The sequence below is a fragment of the Heloderma suspectum genome, chromosome 3 (assembly GCF_057233095.1).
Source record: "Heloderma suspectum isolate Gila_16-S chromosome 3, 16-S_ref, whole genome shotgun sequence".
In the NCBI taxonomy this organism is placed as follows: domain Eukaryota; kingdom Metazoa; phylum Chordata; class Lepidosauria; order Squamata; family Helodermatidae; genus Heloderma; species Heloderma suspectum.
The window spans coordinates 65,696,873-65,718,496 of record NC_139460.1 but is presented as its reverse complement, the minus strand read 5'-3'; the positions used below and the strand labels follow the sequence as shown (position 1 = coordinate 65,718,496).

The 21,624-nt window shown below is 40.1% G+C and overlaps 2 protein-coding genes across 2 annotated transcripts in view; one reads left to right on the top strand and one right to left on the bottom strand.

Moving 5' to 3' along the window:
• The window catches only part of CHMP2B (charged multivesicular body protein 2B), a 19,769-nt gene extending 9,310 nt beyond the window's left edge, over positions 1–10,459 (top strand). The window contains exons 2-6 of the mRNA XM_084843492.1: positions 1,982–2,073; positions 3,232–3,426; positions 6,661–6,763; positions 8,507–8,613; positions 8,784–10,459. Coding sequence (XP_084699618.1) covers positions 1,982–2,073; positions 3,232–3,426; positions 6,661–6,763; positions 8,507–8,613; positions 8,784–8,897 — 611 coding nt within the window. The 3' untranslated portion in view covers positions 8,898–10,459. The remainder of the gene's footprint in view (positions 1–1,981; positions 2,074–3,231; positions 3,427–6,660; positions 6,764–8,506; positions 8,614–8,783) is intronic.
• Positions 9,801–21,624, bottom strand: part of POU1F1 (POU class 1 homeobox 1) — a 24,354-nt gene continuing 12,530 nt past the window's right edge. Inside the window, exons 3-6 of the mRNA XM_084843490.1 lie at positions 21,369–21,614; positions 19,887–20,051; positions 17,702–17,762; positions 9,801–14,164 (exon numbers count right to left, since the gene is read on the bottom strand). Coding sequence (XP_084699616.1) covers positions 13,951–14,164; positions 17,702–17,762; positions 19,887–20,051; positions 21,369–21,614 — 686 coding nt within the window. The 3' untranslated portion in view covers positions 9,801–13,950. The remainder of the gene's footprint in view (positions 14,165–17,701; positions 17,763–19,886; positions 20,052–21,368; positions 21,615–21,624) is intronic.

Sequence of the window (21,624 nt, the reverse complement as noted above, 5' to 3'; positions counted from 1 at the left end):
TCAGTTTTATATATGCACTAGGTCCATATTCATATACTCTTTCTGTGTGGAAGAAAGCAACCTAACTTGAAGTGTTTACCTGTTAAAAGAGAAACAAAGCCAGCTTTGTAAATAAGCCCACAGAACTTACTAGGTTGCAAAAGCGTTTACTAGCCTTCTAAGTTGCATTTCAATGCTGGTCTCAGAGTAGGGGAAGGCCCCTCCTCTGCGGCCAGCAAGGAAATGCAGGATACTATCCTCTAAGCAGGGTAGTGCTTTTTAAAAAAAGCCTTCTACCAGACTGATGGAAGAGGGATTGAGAGATCCATCCCTCCTCTGCCAGCCTGCTCACACACCTTTATGGAATTCTTTGTCTCCCACGGCTAACAGGCAAGTTTTTAAAAACAAGGCCTAACTAAGTGTTAATTCCCTGAAAACTTTTGTGCTAGAGGGACAGTATGTTGTTCATGCTTTGTTGAAATTTCTTGAGCAGGGGATCAAGATGGGGAATAAATACTACTTTAAAAGGTAACCTTTTCCTAAAAGGTTTGTGATGGAGAGTGCCCCTTTTGCAACAATAGAATGACAGAAAAAATGGTAACAATTGAAAATGCTAGTATTCAAACATAGAAGGTCACAGTTAAGAGGTCATAGTCTGCTTTGCTATACCATTTCACTTGTATACTGAAAATTCTGATGATTAACTTATGAAAAGACTATAATTCTAAGGACAGACAATATGGCAATGGAAGTAAATCCATACTAAGGAGGGAATTATTTATTGTATTTGTACAGTACAATGGAAAAAGTTATGCTCAAGCAATAGAGAGTAAAAATAAATAGTAACACAGGTTGGATCCAAAGGCTTCTTTCTGATGCATATGTAATTCAAATAAAACTAGACATGCTTGACTTCCAAAGGAAGCCCCTCCCTGCAGTCTCCTGCATGCCCCCTCCCATCTGCTCTGAAGGGCTGGGGGATCCTCAGTTTACATAATCAAATTTTGTTTAAATTCTTATTAGGATTGCCAGACTGGGCCTTGGACTCGGATCCGGGAGATGGCCCCACTCGGCCATGGCCCCACTCGGCCATGGAAGCTCACTGGGTGACTTTGGGCCAGTCACACTCTCAGCCCAACCTGCCTCACAGGGTTATTGTTGTGAGGATAAAATGGAGAGGAGGAGGATAATGTAAGCCATCTTGGGTTCCTTGCAAGAGGAAAAAAGGCGGGATATAAATACAATAAATAAATAAATAGAAAATGCTACTAGGTGTGGCTTCTTCTGTCATATATAGTATTGTGAAGGGAAAAGCTGTACTTAATAGAATTACTCTTTTTATTTTGTTATTTATGTATGTTCATTATTCCTTTTTTCAGAGATATAATCCAGCCCGGTCTGTCTAGATCCTGTTCAATAAAATGTTGTGTGTATATTATAATTCCCTAGCATGCTACAAGGCTAACATTTTTCTCTTTTAGGTTACAATCCTATGCAGACAGAAAAAGGTCCTACAATTCCATGTCTGGCTGGGGAATGGTTTGAGTTGTAGGGCTTTTCTCTCTCTAAAAGTTCATAGGATTGAACCCTTAGTATCAAAAAACCGAAACATGCAATTAAAAAAAAATTATTTGGGCGGTGAGAGTGTGGGTGAGACACAGAGAGACTTGTGTGAGATAATACTGAGGAGTCAAGGCTAAGCAAGGGTCTGAAGATAGTTTCCCAACATCCAAATAAACTAAAGTAAATTTTATAGATGGCACAGTGAATTTGGGGTTGTAATGTTTTTAATTCAAGATACTAGTACAAATTTTGTAATAAAATGTATTCTCTAATAGAGGGCCAAGTCTTGTTCATTATCCTAGTAGTTGAAAATATTTCTGTTCTTGAGATGTCAGTAATATTGCTATAGGAAGGGAAATGTGCTTTCATCTAATAAACTGTATATCTGTTCCTCACTTTCCTTATCTATAGTACTAACTATGAATATTTTGTGTCTCAGATATAATTAAAGAACAAAATAAGGAGCTAAGAGGTACACAGCGGGCTATAGTAAGAGATCGAGCAGCTTTGGAAAGACAGGAAAAGCAGCTGGTAAGTAGATCAGAGAACTATAGTTCATTAGAGGTGTGCACCAACTACAAGATTAGACTTGGATCTGAATTTAGAAAACAGCCCACTTCTGCTTAGACTAATATGAAGGCCTTCTACTTTGACTCGGGTACTGAACCTGAGTCGAGATTTTGAAATCGGAGGCTTTGTGCCTCCCACTGACTATCATGGGAAATAAAAAACAGTCCATTTGTCAGAAGTAGATAATATTTTCAGACATCGTAGCCCATTAGGTAGCTTACACCAACCTAATGTCAGAATAATGGGTGTATAACATTTATATATTTTTTTCTTTTTTTAAGGGAACTGCCAATACCTTTTTTTTAATTTCTGGGCAGGGATAGTTGCTGCTTCTGAGAGGATCGAACCTGCCAGGTTTCAGCTGAATAGGTGCAGGGATCTTTGTGAAAGAGCAGCCATTACATTTTGAAGGTATCAAAAAAGGATGTGCTTATCCCCCTATGTTCCATGTGGAGCTTTCTTCTGAAAATGAGAGAAAGCATAGAGGTGGCCCTATGTAAGAAACCTGCAAAGTTACAGAAGGATAGGTGCAGTGGTTTATGTGGGAGGAGAATCCTCAAATTGGGAGGGTGGATTCCTGTTTTTTTTTTTTTTTCCCTTGCCTCTCCCTCCACCCACCCACCCCAAATGGTTTTTTGGACAACTTGTATGAAAACAGCACCAGTCCTAGAAGTGTCTCCAGGCAAGAAACCTGCAGTTTCAGGATAGGTGCAGGGGGTAGGAAGTTGTGATGACTGAAAACCAGTTTAAGGCTTTTTTCATAGTAAAGCCTAGTGGCATTGGAAGATGGCCATCTGCAAACCTATCCCCAAAGCATAGTGAGCCCCTTGTAAAACATGCTGTGATTAGAAGATGAACCTTCTAATTGTGGTAAAGAACAGTTCATCAATCCTCAAAGCACCATTTATTGCCTGTACTCTGTAGCTTTTGATTTTGAAAACAGTTTTTTCTCATTCTCTAGTTAGGATTCTTGCTTGTCTTAAATTAATTTGTTTGGGAAAGATGGATCATATTGGATGTGCTTCTGTGACTGTTTACTGAATAAATTATTATATTATTGCTAAAAGATTAAAAAAAAAAGTATATACAACCTAAAGGGAGCTTTCTTTTAATCAATAGGAATTGGAAATAAAGAAAATGGCTAAGACAGGAAACAAAGAAGCTTGCAAGGTTCTAGCAAAACAGCTTGTGCAGCTGAGAAAACAGAAAACTCGAACTTATGCAGTTAGTTCAAAAGTTACATCCATGTCTACTCAGACAAAACTGATGAACTCCCAGATGAAGATGGCAGGAGCAATGTCAACAACAGCAAAGGTAAGCAATTAGGCTTAAATATCTCAAATGCTGCTCATGGGGAACTGTTTTTAATTGAAAAGTACTCTGCATAAGTCTAACAGTAATGTAATATTTTGTTACATGAAGTATAAATAGGACCACATTTGCAATTTATAGGGAAACTGTAGCTTTCATAGAGTATGCTTGCTAAAGCAGCTAAATATCGTATTTAGCTGGCAAATGCATTAAAGAAGGGGCAATATGTAACCAACTAAAAGGCATTTGTACAACCTTGCAAATAAGTCTCCAAGGAGTGTTTGTCTGATGATCCAGGTTCTATTGCTATTCTCATATCCCCAACTGAGTTGGCAGTTTTATAAATTCCATGCTTGCTTATATATGGCTCACAGATCTGTGTGGCATGTTGTCATGTTTATATTCCATGGCTTCTATGACAGGTTTAGGGATAGTACTTAGCCTCACAGTAACCTAACGATGGTGAGAGTGTGGGTGAGACACAGAGAGACTTGTGTGAGATAATACTGAGGAGTCAAGGCTAAGCAAGGGTCTGAAGATAGTTTCCCAACATCCAAATAAACTAAAGTAAATGGGCTAGTGGAACTTCAGCCAGTATATTTGAGTCAGGATTTGCATGCTTGGACTGCGATACAGAAAACATCTTTCGACTTAAGCTGTCTCAGTGCAAGCCCTTACATATCTTAAAAATCAACAACATAGTAGCTCCTTACTCTGCACCAGAAACAACTTTTAATGGGTTTTAGCTTTAGATTCTAAAGTCCTGGAGAACATGCGAAGCCTGAACCACAGGCTTGTTTTCTAAAACATGGAACTTTTCTTTCTTATTCTCCACTCTAAAGTATGGACAGTATGCTCAAAGTACTTTTTGTATGACAAAGTGGGCTCTGGCCTACAAAACATTATAAATAAATTAGAAACAGTCTACTCAAAGTAAGTCCAAGTGGAGCTGACTCCCCAGTATACATAGGTTTATGTGGTAGTCTAAAAATTAGTGTGCTGCTTTTTTACTTTGCTCAAGACCTGGATGCTCCTACAACTGTTCCTATGTACTAAAAATATCTTAAAAGTGTATAAAATTAGTTTAAAAGCCTGGGAAAATAGAAAAGGTTTGCCTGGCACTTAAAGGACTAGGCTCCTGTTGTAGTACTTTGGGGAGGGGTTCAATAACCAGGGCTCCACAGCTTTAAAAAAACCCTCTCGCTGAACATCACTTGCCTTATTTCTGAGAAAGACCTCACGAGAAGGTTTTAACATCTGAGCAGTTTGATGTGGGACTAGGTGTTCCCAAAGGTACAGTGGTACCGAGCCATATAAGGCTTTAAAGTCTGAAACCAGCACATTGAATTAGGCTTGGAAATGTGCTAGTGTCTAACGAAGCTCCTCCAAAATTGGTGAAATCTGTTCCAGCAGCATGTTCCAGTTAGAATCTTAGCATTTTGAGCCAGCTGCATCTTCTAAACCATTTACAGGGGTAGCCCCACATACAATACATTACAGCAGTCTAAACAGGAGGTTACCGGAGCATGGATCACTGTAGCTAGACTATCCCTGTCGAGGAAAGGTTGCCACATGTATAAACCTAAGTTGATAAAAAACACTCCATGCTCCTGAGGACACCTAAGCTCCAAGTGACAAAGCTGGATCAAGGAATCCCCCCAAGGTGCAATATTTGTCCTTCTGAGGGAGTGCAACCTTGTCCAGAACAGGTTGAAACCCAGTCCAAGAGCAAGAAACCATCCACCCACAGTACTTCCATCTTGTCAGAAGTGAGCATCCACTCCATCACTTAGTCTGGGTGACTTTTTTAATGCTCCCCTACATAAAATTCACTGCAGTTAGAAAACAAGCACAGTAGGGAATTAGCTGGAATAGAAGTTTTCTACCTGATGTGCTAATTTGTTTACTTGTAGGAAGCTTGGTACATAGGAAAGCAGTAAAAATTGTCTCTCTCACAAGAAGTCTGAAATTGTACAGTCCACTCTACAGCATTGGAGGTCTTCCGCCACATTCCGCTGCATGTGTAGCAGTATGAAATTGGAAGAAGAACCATCTCCCAATTTGCATCCCAGCCTGATCCCATGGAGGCAATTCTTACTTGTCATAGGGCAGAGGTGTCATAGCTTAGTGGCAGAACACATGCCTTGCATAAAGAAGGTTACAGGTTCAATCCCCAACATCTCCAGTTAAGAGATTTCAGGTAGCAGGGCTGGGAAAACCTAGAAAGCCATTGCCAGTCGTCTAGCCCAGTAATAGGCATTACTGGGCTAGACAAGTTATATAAGGCAGCTTCATAGTGGGCAAGTGTCCAACTACAAGCCTGATGTAAAGTTTTATAGGGCCAGGAAGAATGTTTCTCAATTGTTGCTTTCCCTCTAAATTGTGGGTAAAGAGGAGTATTCTGTTAATGTGTAGGTATAAGGTTAGAGGTTTCACTTCAGTTCTACATGTTTCACTCCTCCAGCAATGTCTGTGTTCAGACTAACACTAAAAATGGTTTAGCATTACTTGAACAAGCCTTGGGCTTGTCAGCTCCCCCTTCCCTCTGGTTCAGCTTCAAGGAAGAGACAATTCTATCTTAATTACATTTTACTAAAGGAAGCCAACTTCAAACTGGTTTATGAACCTAGCTTGTTTCAATACATTATAATTAAGATTAACTACAGTTTAGAGTTTGCACATAACACCAAACTACAGTTAACTGAAAATCAAAACAAAAGCTTTTGATCTTGTACCAGCACCGGAAGAGGAGAAGGGATGGGACAGTGCACAAGTCCAAGGCTGTTTTATGTAATGCTAAGCCGTAGTTCGGTGTTGTGTCCAAACCAGGACAATATCAGAAATAGCTATTAGCAAATTAGGCATTTGGAAAATCTTTAAATTGGCTAGACCAGTCTTCCTCAACTTTGCACCCTCCAGATGTGTTGGACTCCAACTCCTATAAGGCCAAGCCAGCATGGCCTCTAGTCAGGCATGATGGGAGTTGTAGTCCAAAACACCTGGAGGGCAACAGGTTTAGGAAGACTGGCCTGGACTAGACTGACTTCAAAAGGATTGATCGCTGGTGCATTCCAGTATGCTATCTAGTCCTAGCCCCATATTACACAAGGAAATTGTAGTAATTATAAGTTAGGATTTTTTCTCTCTTAACACCTTAAAAATCTGTAAATGGTATTGTACTGTTTTCACTATTTGGTCACACCTCCATATTCACAAGACTATCTTGTATATTGCCAGACAATGCAAGCTGTTAATAAAAAGATGGATCCACAGAAGACATTGCAAACTATGCAAAACTTCCAGAAAGAAAACATGAAAATGGAAATGACTGAAGAAATGAGTAAGTTATGTTTTTTTCATTATGTATATTTTTCCAAACACACCATGTCAAGTCACCATGTTTACACACTAGGTTTGTGTGTAAACTGTTTTTGTTGAAATTATTAATTGCAGGAACATACATTTTTAGCTTAGTCTTCCTTATTTACTCTGCTTCTAATGTTCAGGTTTCCCAAAATAATAAAAAGGTTATTTTAGTATGTACCACAGTGGCATAGGCCAGGGGTAGCAAACCTTTTCTGGCAAGGGTGCCAAATTCCAGTTTGGGAAAGGTCTCAAGAGCCACATTCCAGCAATGGGTGGGGCTAAAGGCACAGGGCCAAGGACACATGTAGTGTGTACAAATTTGGACATTTTCCCACCAAACATACAAGCCACAGCTCAATTCTATCCATGATGACTATCCATTGCATCAGTTTTCAAGCCTGCAAACCACAGCTCCATTCTCTGCATATTTACTCAGGAGTAAGGCGCCATGCTGCAACAGTTCTATACACGGTATTTCAGAGAGGATATTTAAAGTTTAACTGCCTTTAAATACCCTCTTATCTCTAATCAGTGACTGGAAATAACAGCAGAAGAAACGTGTGGGTCATATGGGGAACAAGCAAATCTTGAGCTCATTGAGGTTCTCCAAATTCCATCTCGAAGTTCATTCCATCTTGTGTCTGATCTTTGTTTTTTACGGTCTTTGTTTTTTGGTTTTTTGCATGGAAATGTGTGCATATTTTTCCAAATGTATGCATCAGTTGTGCGCATCTTTGAAATATATGCCTTCTTCTCCCATTGATTAAAGCGGATTTTGGGGCATTTTTCAAAAGTGCGCATTTTAATGCACATTTTTCAAATGTATTTATCCTGGTGAATGCTTCTTTTTGGTGTGCAAATCACATTGCAAGTTTGGAATTGTAAGGACTTCAACTGCAAATCACAGCAATAATGTTTGAGGCGGCTCACAGCAATAAAATACATAAAAACAGTTAAAATATTAAAGGCACTAAAAACATAAACACAATTAAATAGCAATAAAAGCCGACAATAAAACCAACAACATCATCATTGATTCTATGGAGGCCAAAATACTCTGATAATGCTATGATGAATCCTCCCCAGTCCTATCCATCTATTGCCTGTTTTCACCCCCACCCCTTCTGTGCTATGTAAGTGCACTGTTGCACTGCATCTAGCAGGGGTTGCTAGTCACAGCATGGTGATGAAAGCCTATCTCTTGTACGATGATAGAGGCCTAGGAAGCCTAACTAAGTACAACATGCAAATAAATTAAAAGAGCAACAAAACAGCCCAGTTTGGATGTAATACTAAATCATGGTTTGCTTTTACTTCATCCTTCACACAGGGGATTGAAGCTTTCTGCTTTCATTTTAGAACTAACCACAGTTCTCTGAAACATCCAAACTGTAGATTGTTCTAGATATGATTAGGTAGAACGTGAATTAACCCATGGTTGATATTCTGGGTTATTGACTAGGGTTTCTACTGACCATGCTAAATGTTCTCAGGCAGCCAAGGATTGTAGGGGGCTTGCTTGCTTCCATGATCCCTGACTGAAATTCTTTGGTTATCACTGGTAGGGACAAATGCCCAAACTCTCTGCAAATGGTCTGCAAGGCAAGCCAACCGCAGAACTTTTATGTATCTGGGACATAAAAGTGGTATGGAAGATTGGGATATAGCTTTACAGTTACTGGACTAATAAACCTCTGTTTTTCATTTTTCTTTAAAGTCAATGATACCCTGGATGATATCTTCAATGATTCCGATGAAGAACAAGAAAGTCAGGATATTGTGAACCAAGTCCTTGATGAAATTGGAATTGAAATATCTGGAAAAGTATGAAGGAATTATTTCCCCCTATCCTTGAAAAGTAATCTCCCCTTGCCCCTACATTTTAAACACCCTTTGTAGTAGCTCTCCTTTTGTCTTTACCTGCTATCATCCCAACTGCTGTGAATTACTTTGGTTGCCTAAATGAAGCTTTTCCTCATTTTTCTTTTTAATAGATGGCCAAGGCTCCTTCAGCTGCCAGAGGCATGCCATCTGCATCTACATCTCAAAGTGCCACAATTTCAGATGAAGAGATTGAACGGCAGCTCAAAGCCCTGGGAGTAGATTAACCTCATAGTGACATGCAGCCTGCCTTCTGCAATTACTACACACGAACTTTCAACACAGGTTTCAATATAAACCAAATTTCTTTACAAACCTTGCCTAAGCCATTACTGTTGACAATAAATTTTAGAGGAAGAACTATAGTTGCAATCAACTGAGAGAGAACAATTCAAAGAGTGTGTGATGCAGAATTTGTATACACTTGACCAAATTGAGATCTACTGTAAACAGGACTATCTGTTACATATGGTCTAAATTTGGATTGGTTGTGTTTAGCTTTTTCTCCCAAAAGTACTTTGCTTGACAAACACTCCATTTTCCTTTGGGTTTGTAACCTTCTTTAAGTTATTGCAAGTAGCATTTCTTGTTTTCATTTATGTATCCACTGCAAGTTCAGTAAGGAACTTTTTAATTTATGATACGACTTAAATGAAACCTCACTTTTTCTTTCAGTTGGAAGGTGGCAGTTGTCATCTTCAGGTGAAGGATATATAAAAGTTTAGGTAGCCTTTTATTAAGCACCTTTTTATCAAATTATTCTTGGTTCAACCATGTGTTACAATGAGACATAGCCCAAGATTTTGGTACAATACTACTATCCAATTAGTAGTAAAACCTTTCTAGAAGCAAAATAACAGTATTTTGTGTTAGCACAATTGGTTGTAAGGAAAGTACTGAATAACTTCCATTGTACTGTAACAGCTAACTTGAAGAGACATCTGTGCCTTTGTGTATATAGTGCTTGGTTTCTTTTAATTAAGCTTTGAATTGTGAAAAATGTAATGTTAAGCCATTATCTCAACTTACATAGCACTGCAAGTTATGTGAACTCAACTGCAACTGCTGCTACAAAGTATGTAAATTACTTTAACACCTGGAAAAGCTTTTTTTTTTCTTCCCTGAAATAGCTTTTGTACATACCACTATGCAGCATTTTTCATTGAACCAGTGTTACCTTTGAAAATATGCTTTATTATCCGATGTAGTATGTTTGTTTTATGTTATATCCAGTTCTTACTCACTTACTGAAATGCTATATGCTTGTGTATTTGAAATGAATGCATTTACTTGGGTTTAAAATTGCACCTAATGTAGTAAAATAATGGATATCTTGATGTATTATAGGAAATATAATTCACATTAACTGTGTAGCAATATTACAGCAGGATGTGAAGAAAGGTTTCTTCTCCTTTTGAACTGCATTGTGGAGGTAACACTAATCATATAAATGCCAATGATCAAGAAAATGATTGTTGATAAAGAAATTATTGAGACAAAGACATTATTGTGACTGTATCATCTGACCATATATTGCATTAGAATAGGGCACCAGCAGCAATATTTGTGAGCCTAGGTCTCCATTTTAGAATATAATTATGATTTTTCTGATTAAACATACTCAAGTCAAAGCATACTCAAGTACATACACAATTGGGGTTTGTAATTAAATAAAATAGACTTTATATGGCACTATGGCTACTTTGGGTAAGTTTTCCTATTACGGATTTTGTTAAAAGAAAAGAAAAAAAGAATTCAAATAAAATATTTTAGCCCCTACGGCACCATTTTCATTTGATAGATTTAATTTTGTATGTTACTGAAGAACAAACTAAAAGCATTCACTAATCAATGCTGTAGACTGCAATCTTATACACACTTACCTGAGGGTAAGCACCATTGAACTCAATGGGACTTACTTATGAATAGACATGTATAGAATTGTGCTGTAAAAGAGCATAAGAGAACTAGCTGAGACCTTTTAAAATTAAGGGAAATACATATATTTATAATATTAGTAAGCAACTTTGCTGTCCTGCATTCATATCCTTGATGTTATTCAAGAGTGCAAATCATAAATTGATCCAGTGTATTTGCAGAAAGCATATATGAAATAGCAACAAACAAAATTAGTATAAATTATCAGTGAAGTAATTCATGCAGTGGGAAAGCCAAAGTATTACAAATGTTACATTAGTTCATTTGGACTATGGCAGTGGTGAAGGGTTACATTTAAGGAAAACAGTGGCATGGGGGACTGCACCCTGAATGAAACATTAGGCAGCTGGGCCACCATTGGATTCTTTAATTATGATGTCAGATTTAAGATGTCCATTTCTTTCCTCCCATTTCACATTTATTGCATTCGGTAAAACAATCTTCACTTCACTTGTGAACAGCGTTGTTAATGTCTTTTAGAATAGTGCTCCTGTCCTCTAATAGCTGCTTGACAAGCAGTCATCGAACAACTAACATTTTTTCCCTATAGCTTTACTTCCACACCAGGAAATCTTTGTCTCCTAAACATAAAAGTGTGTCAGGCAGCTGTTAAAAGCATAGGTGCCCTGCCAGGAAAAAAAGAAGCTACTGACAAATAGTATGGTTGTCTTTTGGAGACCATTCATGGCACCTTAAAACAGAAACTAGAGCATCCAGTTCTAAAAATCCTTAAAATTTGAAAACAGAAGGTTGAATCCAGACTTAATCATACTTGGAATAGTCCCACTGAAATTTAAGCTAGTGACTAAAGTCCCACTGATTTCAATAGGCCTGCTCTAAGTATGACTAAGTTTGGATCCAATCCAAAATAAAAACACAAAATCAATCTTACTAGGACAGTGGAAATGGTAGGTATGTATAACTGTTGTTCTTTCTGAAAATGTATATTCTCAAAGGCTTCCACACTCAACTAATTTAAGGATAACAAAAATCTAGAAATAAGCTATGTTGAAGGTTTTAAACTGGTAGATACAAGAAATCTATGAACTTCAGCACACTCCGGGAGAGAGCAGAGGACAGGAAGGCCTGGCGTGCTGTGGTCCATGGGGTCACGAAGAGTCGGACACGACTTAACGACTGAAGAACACAAGAAATCTGCATGACAAATTAACATCACACAACATAACGAATATTACCCAGTTTTTCTAACAATTCCTACTTTTTTTTAAATCTACTGAACAGCACCCAGACAATACAACATTTTGAATGTTTTAGTTAACATCACAGTGGTGTTTGCAAAGTACTTGTTTGAATCAAGCCTTGTGCCTTTGCTGATAGGGGTTGCATCTTTCAGGCCTGTTATTAAGGGCCCCTTAAAGATATGCACAGTACATGCTACTTCCATGATCCTTTCAGCTGTTTTTGGAATGAGCTCTATAAACTAATACACTTTGGCTTTGCTGTATAAACCACTGTAGGGATAATTGCCATGTTTATTCCAAGGTATGACTCAAAAGTAGGATAAGGAACATGTCTCATTGGGCCAACTTCCTTTTGGTACAAGAAAGCTTTTGATCCTCATTGGGCTTCTCTACCTTTGCATTTTGATTTCTGCTTACAGTGAAGAAGCTTAAATATGAATTTAAGACGTGTAGACAAGGTCTTCTCTATAAGCCTTTCCCATATTAAAATTATTGGCAATATTTTAACCAGCAGGGGCCCTCACTGTTTGCTAAAGCTCTGCTCATTAGGCCACAGCTACTTTAAGCAGCTTTTGAGTTAAGGGCCCTGTCAACTAGAAGAGTGCTCATCAACCTACAGATAAGTCTGGCCGCAGTAGGAGCTGACAGTTTTTTCCATCCTGCTCACCCCCGCAAGAAATCTCTTAATTCTTGTAGTCTTTCTTCCCTTCCTCTGAAATCACATTCCTGCAGGGGGAAAGGCTTGATGCTGTAACTTGTTCAGCTAGTTCAGTTAATGTCCATGGCACTAATAGAGTATTTGGATTAAAAGACTGTAGCAAATAGAAGTCAGCAGAATTTCCCATAGCCTTGGGCTTTTAAATATCCCTTCCATCTTTGTATCTGTCCAGATTGAGTAGTCTGTGGATTGAAACATGATATAAAGTAAAAGGAGTGTTTGTAGTCTATGGTTACCAAAATAGGCTTCAGAGCTTACACTTCAGGATTTATGGATCTTCCAAAATGCAGATTACAAGTGAGAGAACACCCACCCTTGTCTGCTGAGCAGAGATTATTGCAGGTGCCAATATGGGGAGGAGTAGGTAGGGTACTGCATGCAGTATTGGTGTTTCAGCTCCGCTGCGTTTTGTTCATGCTGGTCATTTAATGCTACTGACAGCTGCACAGTGGTGCCCTTTTTACAGACTAGTCAACACTCTCCCCAATGCTATGAGCCACTCAGCAACAGCCTATTATTACAGTTGTCCCCTTCCCAGCCTTTTCTGGGAAAGGGACCACAGACTTGCCGAGCAGTAGTGGTTTAATGGGTGTCTTTTATGAACCAGTGGATTAAAGCATGTCTGCAGCAGTTATATCACACAGATGGGTTGAACTGAACCTTTTGTTTGGAATAACTATTCCCATAAAGTAGCTCTCAGGTCTTTACAGGTTTCTCTCTCTCTCCCTCTCTCCCTCCCTCTCTCTCTCTCTCTCTGTCTCTCTGGGTGTGTGGGAGGGGGAGGGGGAGAGAGAGTGTGTATATGTGTGGTCCCCCACCAACCCACCCCTGACATGTAGCCCCTAGGAGGTTAGCTATGAAGGAATGTTACCCTTAAGCTGAAAAAAGTTCCCTATCCATGTTTAGATAGTGTAATGCCCCCTCATTAGCAATAATATAATATGTGCAAGGTATATAAGGGCACTAATGAGTTGATGCAATAAAATAAGACTCTCTATGGTGGGTATGTTTACTTGGTCAGATGTTTACCTGTCTTCTCAGTTTGCACCAGGAACAAGTCAACACCTACCCGCACAGCTGATGGTAATATTAAAATGGGCCAAGCAGTCTTCAGAGCAGGAAATATACTTCCAGAGTCTGTAGAAAGTTACCTGCTTTGTCCATTTTCCATATATTTAGTATTACTTTAATGCACTGATTATGCAAGGAGCTGCCACATGAAGGCACTATATCTCTTAGGGATGTGCATAATATTTAGAGTAAAACATACTGAAGATTATTTTATGATTAAACCTGACAAACTTGTAAAGCTGGCAAGCACTGCATGCTCTGGGTTATGCCTATTTCTCTTTTTTTCTGGGAAAAAAAGTCTAGTTTTCAAAGTGTTGCAGTCAAGAAAGCCATTTATCTCTAGAAGGAATTCTACTGGCACTCTTGGTGGTCCTTAATAATGGAATTAAAGGTGTTCTGATGTAAACTGGTCTTCACTCTCTTTTCTCTTTGTCTTCGATTGCAGAACCAAACTCTCACCACTTCCTTCTCCAGATTGAGCCCCTCTGCCATCCTCATGATCTCCTGAGATGAAGGCTTGCTTTGCTCCACAAAATGGTTTTCTAGGGCTTCTTTAGCAGCAATACTAGGAAGAAAAATGTAATATTCCAGTCATATCCCTGATACAGCTATCTCACATGCATGGAAACTATGGGCCATTTCAAATGGAATGTTTCTCATACAAGAATAATATTGGAAAAAGCGTGGAAATCACATTTAGTCTGTCACACGGGTTGAGCGTACTCCATAAAACAAGTGGGCAGAAACAGACAGGTACAGAGTACCAGCAAAAAAACCTCTCATTCATATTCATAACTGTGCTTAAGAGTCTTAGTGGGAATGGACAGCGGGCAGCAGAAATTACAAAATAGAAGGGGAGGGGGAGCCTCCAAATTGGTATTGAAAAATTAGGAAACTTCAATAAAATGGTAAATTGCCCAACATAATTTGGTGAAAACCTTCCTTAGGAAAAACATAAGAATCCCATTTTCCTAACTGATCATGCCTCTAGTTCGTTGTTGTATGGCACATAAACATACTACTGTGTTGATTTGCTGCACTTGCCATATACAAGTAGCAAAGTTGCCAACTCTTACTGAACCATCTCACTGTTCTGTATCTTTATAACCCTCAAACAAAGACTCAGCCCTGAATAATAGCATTCTGTTTCAATGAGATAACAGTGCAATCTACTCAGAAATAATCCCCAATTAGTTCCCAGGAAAGCATGCAGGATTATAGCCCAAATGTCTCAGTGAAACAGAGTCTATGCATCCCTAACAATATCCAGCACTATGTAGCAGTCATCCTCTTCCCTTGGTAATGTGTTCAGTAGAGCTGCATCAGAGTGCAGAATGTGCTAGGATGTACACAAAATACGGTGGTCCTCAAAGAACAAGCAATCCAGAATGGTGGTCCTAACAGAACAAGGTAAACTAGAGGTGGCTTAGCTAGTTCTGTGTGTAGGTTACCACTAGAGCTAAACTAAATGTTTGCCTATTTTGATACCCAGGGTGAAAGTAATTCAGAGGACAAAATAGTTATCATAAAGCTTCTAAATTATGCGAATTGTCACCTTTTTATTGCTATTAGCAGCTGTTATTTCCCCCTCAGCTTTTGCTTTGGTGCAATTGTTGACATTTTCCCTATATTGTCTTTCCAGGAATGGTCACATGAGCAATCCCAGCCAATCAGGGATCACATAGCGAACTTGATGATGTCCTTGAGGGCAGATGAAGCCAATTGAGAGTGAGGGCAATGTCTCCTGAATCAGCATTTCTCTTGCTCCAAATGGCCAAATACCTTTACAGCAATAAACAAAATCATATTTCTGCAAAGATCACCATCCCCTTCAGATCAGCCTTAGTTATCAGATTACATTATTGCTTTATCCACTGGGCATACTATAAGTGCTTCTGAAAGTTGAAATTGCTTTTATTTGGTGTGAGAGTATTCAAATGTGTTGTATATTTCTTTCAAAGGCAAATAGGAACATAAACAAGTATTCCCTCTCATAGGTGTCAGGCCTGGCCGCCAGGGCATGGCAGTGAAATAGCCAAAGTTGCTCTGACTGACAGGCTACTCCAGGTGAAAGACAGGGGGAGTGCTACCCTGTTGATCTTCCCGGATCTCTCAGCAGCTTTTGACACCATTCATTGTGCTGTCTTACTGGATTGGCTATGCCAGATGGGAGTTGGGGGCACTGTGCTACAGTGGTTCTGCTTCTACCTGCAGGGCCAATTCCAGAGAGTGGTACTGGGGGATTCCTGTTCTATCCCTTGGCTATTAAGCTGTGGGGTGCCACAGGGTTCTGTTCTATCCCCAATGCTGTTCAACATCTATATGAAGCAGTTGGGTGAGGTCATTAGGAGTTTTGGGGTGGGGTATCACCAGTACATTGATGATACTCAGCTCTGTTTCTCCTTGTTGTCGGAGTCAGCTGAGGCAGTGAAGGTGCTGGACCAGTGCCTGGAGGCTATAATGGGATGGATGAGGGCCAATAAACTGAAGCTAAATCCTGACAAGATGGAAGCTCTGTGGATAGATGGTTCCCAAGTCCGGGAATTGGGTAAGCAACCTGTCCTGGATGGGGTTGCACTTCCCTTGAAGGAGCAGGTGTGTAGCTTGGGAGTACTCCTAGATCCATCCCTGTCACTGGAGCCCACGGAGTCCCTGTCACTGGACTCCGTGGCCTGGAGTACTTGGAGCCAGCTTCGGCTGATCTGCCAACTATGGTCTTTCCTGGACAGGGATAACCTAGCCACAGTAGTACATGCAGTGATAACTTCCCGATTAGACTACTGCAATGTACTTTACGTGGGGCTGTCCTTGAAGACAACTTTGAAGTTGCAGCTAGTGCAAAATGCAGCAGCTAGACTGCTGGCAGGAACATCTCATAAAAATCATATAACACCAGTTTTAAAGGAATCGTACTGGCTGCCAATATGCTTCCAGTCGAAATTCAAGGTTTTGGTGATGACATTTAAAGCCCTAAGCAGCTTGGGACCTTGATATTTGAGGGAGCACCTCTCCCTATATATGCCTGCCAGAGGACTGAGACCTGTTGGAGGGGCCCTCCTGCATCCCACCACTGCGAGACATACGTATACTATGGTGGGACGTGGGAGAGGGCCTTCTCTGCTGTGGCACCCCAGTTGTGGAATGCCCTCCCCTTAGAGGCACAATTGGCGCAGACACTGGTTTGATTTCAGCACCAAGTAAAAACATGGCTTTTTACCAAAGCCTTTGAGAGCTAAATGCATTCCTTAAAGTAGCACAATGTTTTAACTGGTCTATTGTTTTAGATTTTAATTGGTATTAGCTTGTTTAATGTTTTAATATATTTTAGTTGTGTAAAGTATTTATTGTTTTATACTGTTTAAAATGATTTTCTCTCTACGCCACCCTGAGATCTTAATGATATAGGGCGGAATACAAATGTTTTGAATGAATGAATGGTGTAACCATTAGTTTTGACCACAAGAGGACAGTGTTATACTATATGCTCGATATGAAAGCACTAGCAGCATCTTTACAGAATTCTGCTTCTGATTAGAAGGTCCTGATGTTCCTGACTTCAGGCTTGTGGAATCTACCTTTGTTGTTTTTTACTAGATCCACTAACAACTGGAGGCAAGTGTTTGCATAATGGCTCAGTGGGACAACACACACTTAAAATTGAAAGGTACCTCTCAGCACATGCTTAGCCTAGAAATTTGTTTTCATTACCAGAACTGAGCACTCAGCCTCTTCACACAAAGATCCACTGCTGGTTTCCCATTTTAGCCCATCCCACATTTGCCTCATTTCAGTAGCCAGAGAGAGGCTTTTAGTTGTTATGGTTAAACAGCTGGAAGTAGGAAAACCTTGCAAATCTAGTGCAGGTTATCCAGAGTTCTACAGTAGACCCTGATCTATCATTTGGCCCACCCTGATGTAGACACTAGATAAGTGTTACTTTGCTATGCATTTGTGAAGCTGAGGGTACTAGTCCCCGGGGGGGCGGGGGGGCACATTTTGCTCTGAACAGCCAAATCCTACAGGTGGAAATACTCAAGGTGCTGTACATGTGTTTCCCGAGGCTGAAAAGCCCAAGCCAGAATCCAGCTGCATTATTTATTACCTAATGGTTGTTCTGCGCTTTCTTTTCCGTTCATTCACTCCAACCTTTTCATTGTATAAAGCTACAGAATGGAACATTTTGAGAGAGTTACTTCAATGGTCAATGACATGCACAATATTATCTAGAAACTTTTGCTTGCTTGCAATTGTATACTTGCACCATATTTAATCTATGTGTTAAAGAAATAAATCGTGTTACATGCCTGCAATTAATAGGACCCCAAGAAAGCAATGCAATAAGCAGAGGAACTTGTGAAAATTGTTCTGGCCTCAATACACGTTGGACTGTGTGTATCCAGGCAGCTAAACTCACATCCAGTCCACACTTCCATGTAAATCAAATCTTCAGCTTTACTGGAGCCACAACTAATACATGCAGAGGATCAATACTTAGCTGTAGAAGGAAGATAAATGGAAGGTGAAGCAGTTGAAATAAAATAAATTGTGTGGATGAGGTGAAAAGACAATGTAAGGCCAGGCTTTTTAGGCTGCAGCTCAGGACAGCAGCAAAGAACCAGGACAGAGGGAGACTTATTCCTACTGAGGAATAAAACGGGTCTGAACTGGAACAACCAATCAATGCATGTTAGGAGATAAGGTCTGATCAGTTGCTGACAGATCTCTGTAGAGTTCCAAAAGACTAGGGGACAACATTAGAACACAATGCCCAGTTGGGGCAGAACAAAAATGCAAAATAATGTTCCTATTACATACATAACACAAAATAAGCCCATTGACAGATTACTATTGTATTGTGGTAAAATTGTGCCTGGAATGTACAGCATCAGGCTACAGGTGAAAAACTGCATGTTTGAAAACCTAACCCCAAAAAGCTACACGTTGAACCTTACACAACTTTTACCCTTCTCTCCATCTTGTTTTGTTTTCTATATAAAAAAAGGTAAAGGTGTCCCCAACCAGTCGTGTCCGACTCTAGGGTGTGGTGCTCATCTCCATTTCTAAGCCGAAGAGCCAGCGCTGTCCAAAGACGCTTCCGTGGTCATGTGGCCGGCATGACTGAACACCGAGGTGCACAGAACGCTGTTACCTTTCCCACCGAAGCAGTACCTATTTATCTACTTGCAATTTCTTGGTTTCGAACTGCTAGGTTGGCAGAAGCTGGGAATGAAGACGGGAGCTCACTCCATCACGCAGCACTCAGGTCTCGAACTGCTGTCCTGCTGACCTTCCAGTCTGCAGTTCAGCGTCTTAACCACTAAGCCACCGCAGCATAGATAGATAGATAGATAGATAGATAGATAGATATAGATATATTCTATATAGATATATCTATCTGTCTGTCTGTCTGTCTATCTATAGAATATATATATATTCTATAGTCCCATTCTAATGCAACACTAGTCCCCATGTGAACCTGTTACAAACCTGTGGCCTAATTTATGCATTTGGACATGTATGTTCACCCTGGTTGCCATAGTTGGTGTGACCATGGTGGCCCTGTTTTGAGCAACTACACTAATGCAAATCTAGTTGACTATGTGGGGGAATGCTGGTTCTCGCCAGGCCTTGAATATGTTGCCAGGCTTGATTATGCAGTGTGCCTGCCTGCTCTTTCAGCACTTCATGTGGGGGCAGTCCTATATCTGAAACCATCTTTCGATTCTCCCACCTGTGGCCTGAAATGGTACAGCTCAGGAATATTCGTACGACATCACTGCTATTTGTGTAGACCGGGAGTTAAGACATTTTGTCAGTCTAGGCTTGAACTGCATGAGGACATATTCCAGAAGAGGTTTAACTCCATTTTCTGATGTCGATGTGTACCTCTTCTATGTGTTCAATGAATGTGGAAGGTGGAAGCATGACCACACCTAATACCCATGCATCCCCCCCCCCCAATTGATGCATTCTCTGACCAGATCACATGTTCTACATTAGTGTGAACAGGGCCTATGTGCACACAGTTGTACACACAGAGAGCTTCATAATAATGCCAGACACACACACCACCTTTGGGGGTGGGGGGTTGCCAGCAGATACATCGGCACAGGGGGCATGGCTAGTGAGAACAATCCTGCTCCCCATTCACCGAATACGTAAAGGAGTTGATTGCATAGGCCTGTACTTTTCGCAAATGTTATTCACTGCTTCACATTGGGTTGGGTTTTTTTTAATGTATGTAACCGGAAATTCTCCTTTAAGAAGAACCATGAATTCTATTATACCTCCTACTTGTTCTGCTTCCTCCAGCCACTTCGTTAGTATTGATTTTAGTTTGCAAGCATTCTTGAAGCTCAGCTGCAAGTTTTCAAACCGGCAAATAGTCGTTTGGCTGAATTCAGAGCCATGCACAGCAGCCAGAGCTTCTCCAACATTAGTTTGTGTATAACCTGCCAAAAGAAAACAAATCTACATGTTCAAACCAAGAATACGGAGGCTTAGTGTGTGTGTGTGTGTGTGAGAGAGAGAGAGAGAGAGAGAGAGATTGAGAGAGAGGCAGGCAGGCAAAGAGATGCTACCTCTGGTTTCTGTACAAATGTATGATTTTAAAGCTCTTCCAGCACTTTCCTTTCATCTGATAACATGAATCTGATTTTTATTTCACACCAGTGAGACACAGAAAAATTGCTTCAGTTGCACCTGATGAAGCTGATGCCATCATAAATCTGTTAATCTTTAAGATGCTACAAGACCTTGGTGTTTTTACTGCAATAGACTTAACATGGCTACCACTCTGGAAAAATGCTAAAAAGTGAGATTGACACTTAGTATCACGCCTCTAGGCCTGAAATAACTTTTTAAAAATGGATCTCCTATGACTCAGAAACACATGTTCATATTTAGATTTATTATATGTGACCCTTTTTATCAGTGGTGCAGCCAGGGCTGCACTTTGGGGCTGAAGTCCAGGGCCTCACAGCCAAGCCCCCACCCCTCCAGACACACGCACACACACACACACACACACACACACACAATGACCACCCATTTTATTATTTTTAAGTTAAATATATATTATCCTTTTCTAAAACAAAATTCCCAAATAAATGTTTGTAACATCACTGTAGAGGAAGTAAACACCATTTTATTCCTGTAGTCAAGATGGTGCCATGATTTCAGTGAGTTTAAAATGTGAAACTGTACATGCTCAGAGTATTTCTTTCTTTTTTTTAATAAGGGTTGGCACACAGTTTTCATGTTTGTTTGCTTTGCTGTAATGTATCAGGAATGGAGAAGCAGTTGTAAAGCATGGAATGGGAGTTGCGGGGGTAAGAAATAGCATGGAATGAGAGTTGCAGGGGTGAGAAAAAAGCATGGAATGGGAGTTGCAGGGGTGAGAAAAAAGCATGGAATGGGAGTTGCAGGGGTGAGAAAAGAAATGTTAGTTGTGTGCTTCATGTCTTACAACCAAAGTAATAAACATGGCCTTCTAATGGGAGGGGACGTGGACATAAGACCACTAAGTCCAGGGTCTAACTACACCACTGCACACAACTTTTACATAGGTCAGGCTCAAAAGCTCATTAATTAGGTACAAATTCACTACACTCTTTGCACATTATTAAAAAGGCCAGTTTGGGAGGTCAGTGCCTACTACTACTAACAATGGGCTCTATTTATTTATTATTTCACAGTCAGTGTACATGGCGCTTTAACGTAATCAAAAGAAAGATTTTCTAACATCTTTGTTTAAACAATTCCCATACCCAGCTTAATTCTTCTCAGCTTGAACTCATTGGCAAACTTTTCCAGCTCTCTGATTTCCGGAGAATCCATGTCTATTGGTTCTTCAATTGACTTGTTCTTCTTGCGGAATTCTTGTTTGAAGTCAGTGGTGGTAGGGTCATCTCCAAGGACAGATGGGTGCATGGGAGTAAAGCTGTGGCCCAAAGCACATGAACTGGCACTCAGAGCATGGTCAGAAAATTTATAAAGGCAAGGGGTGAGGCCACCTGTCGGGAA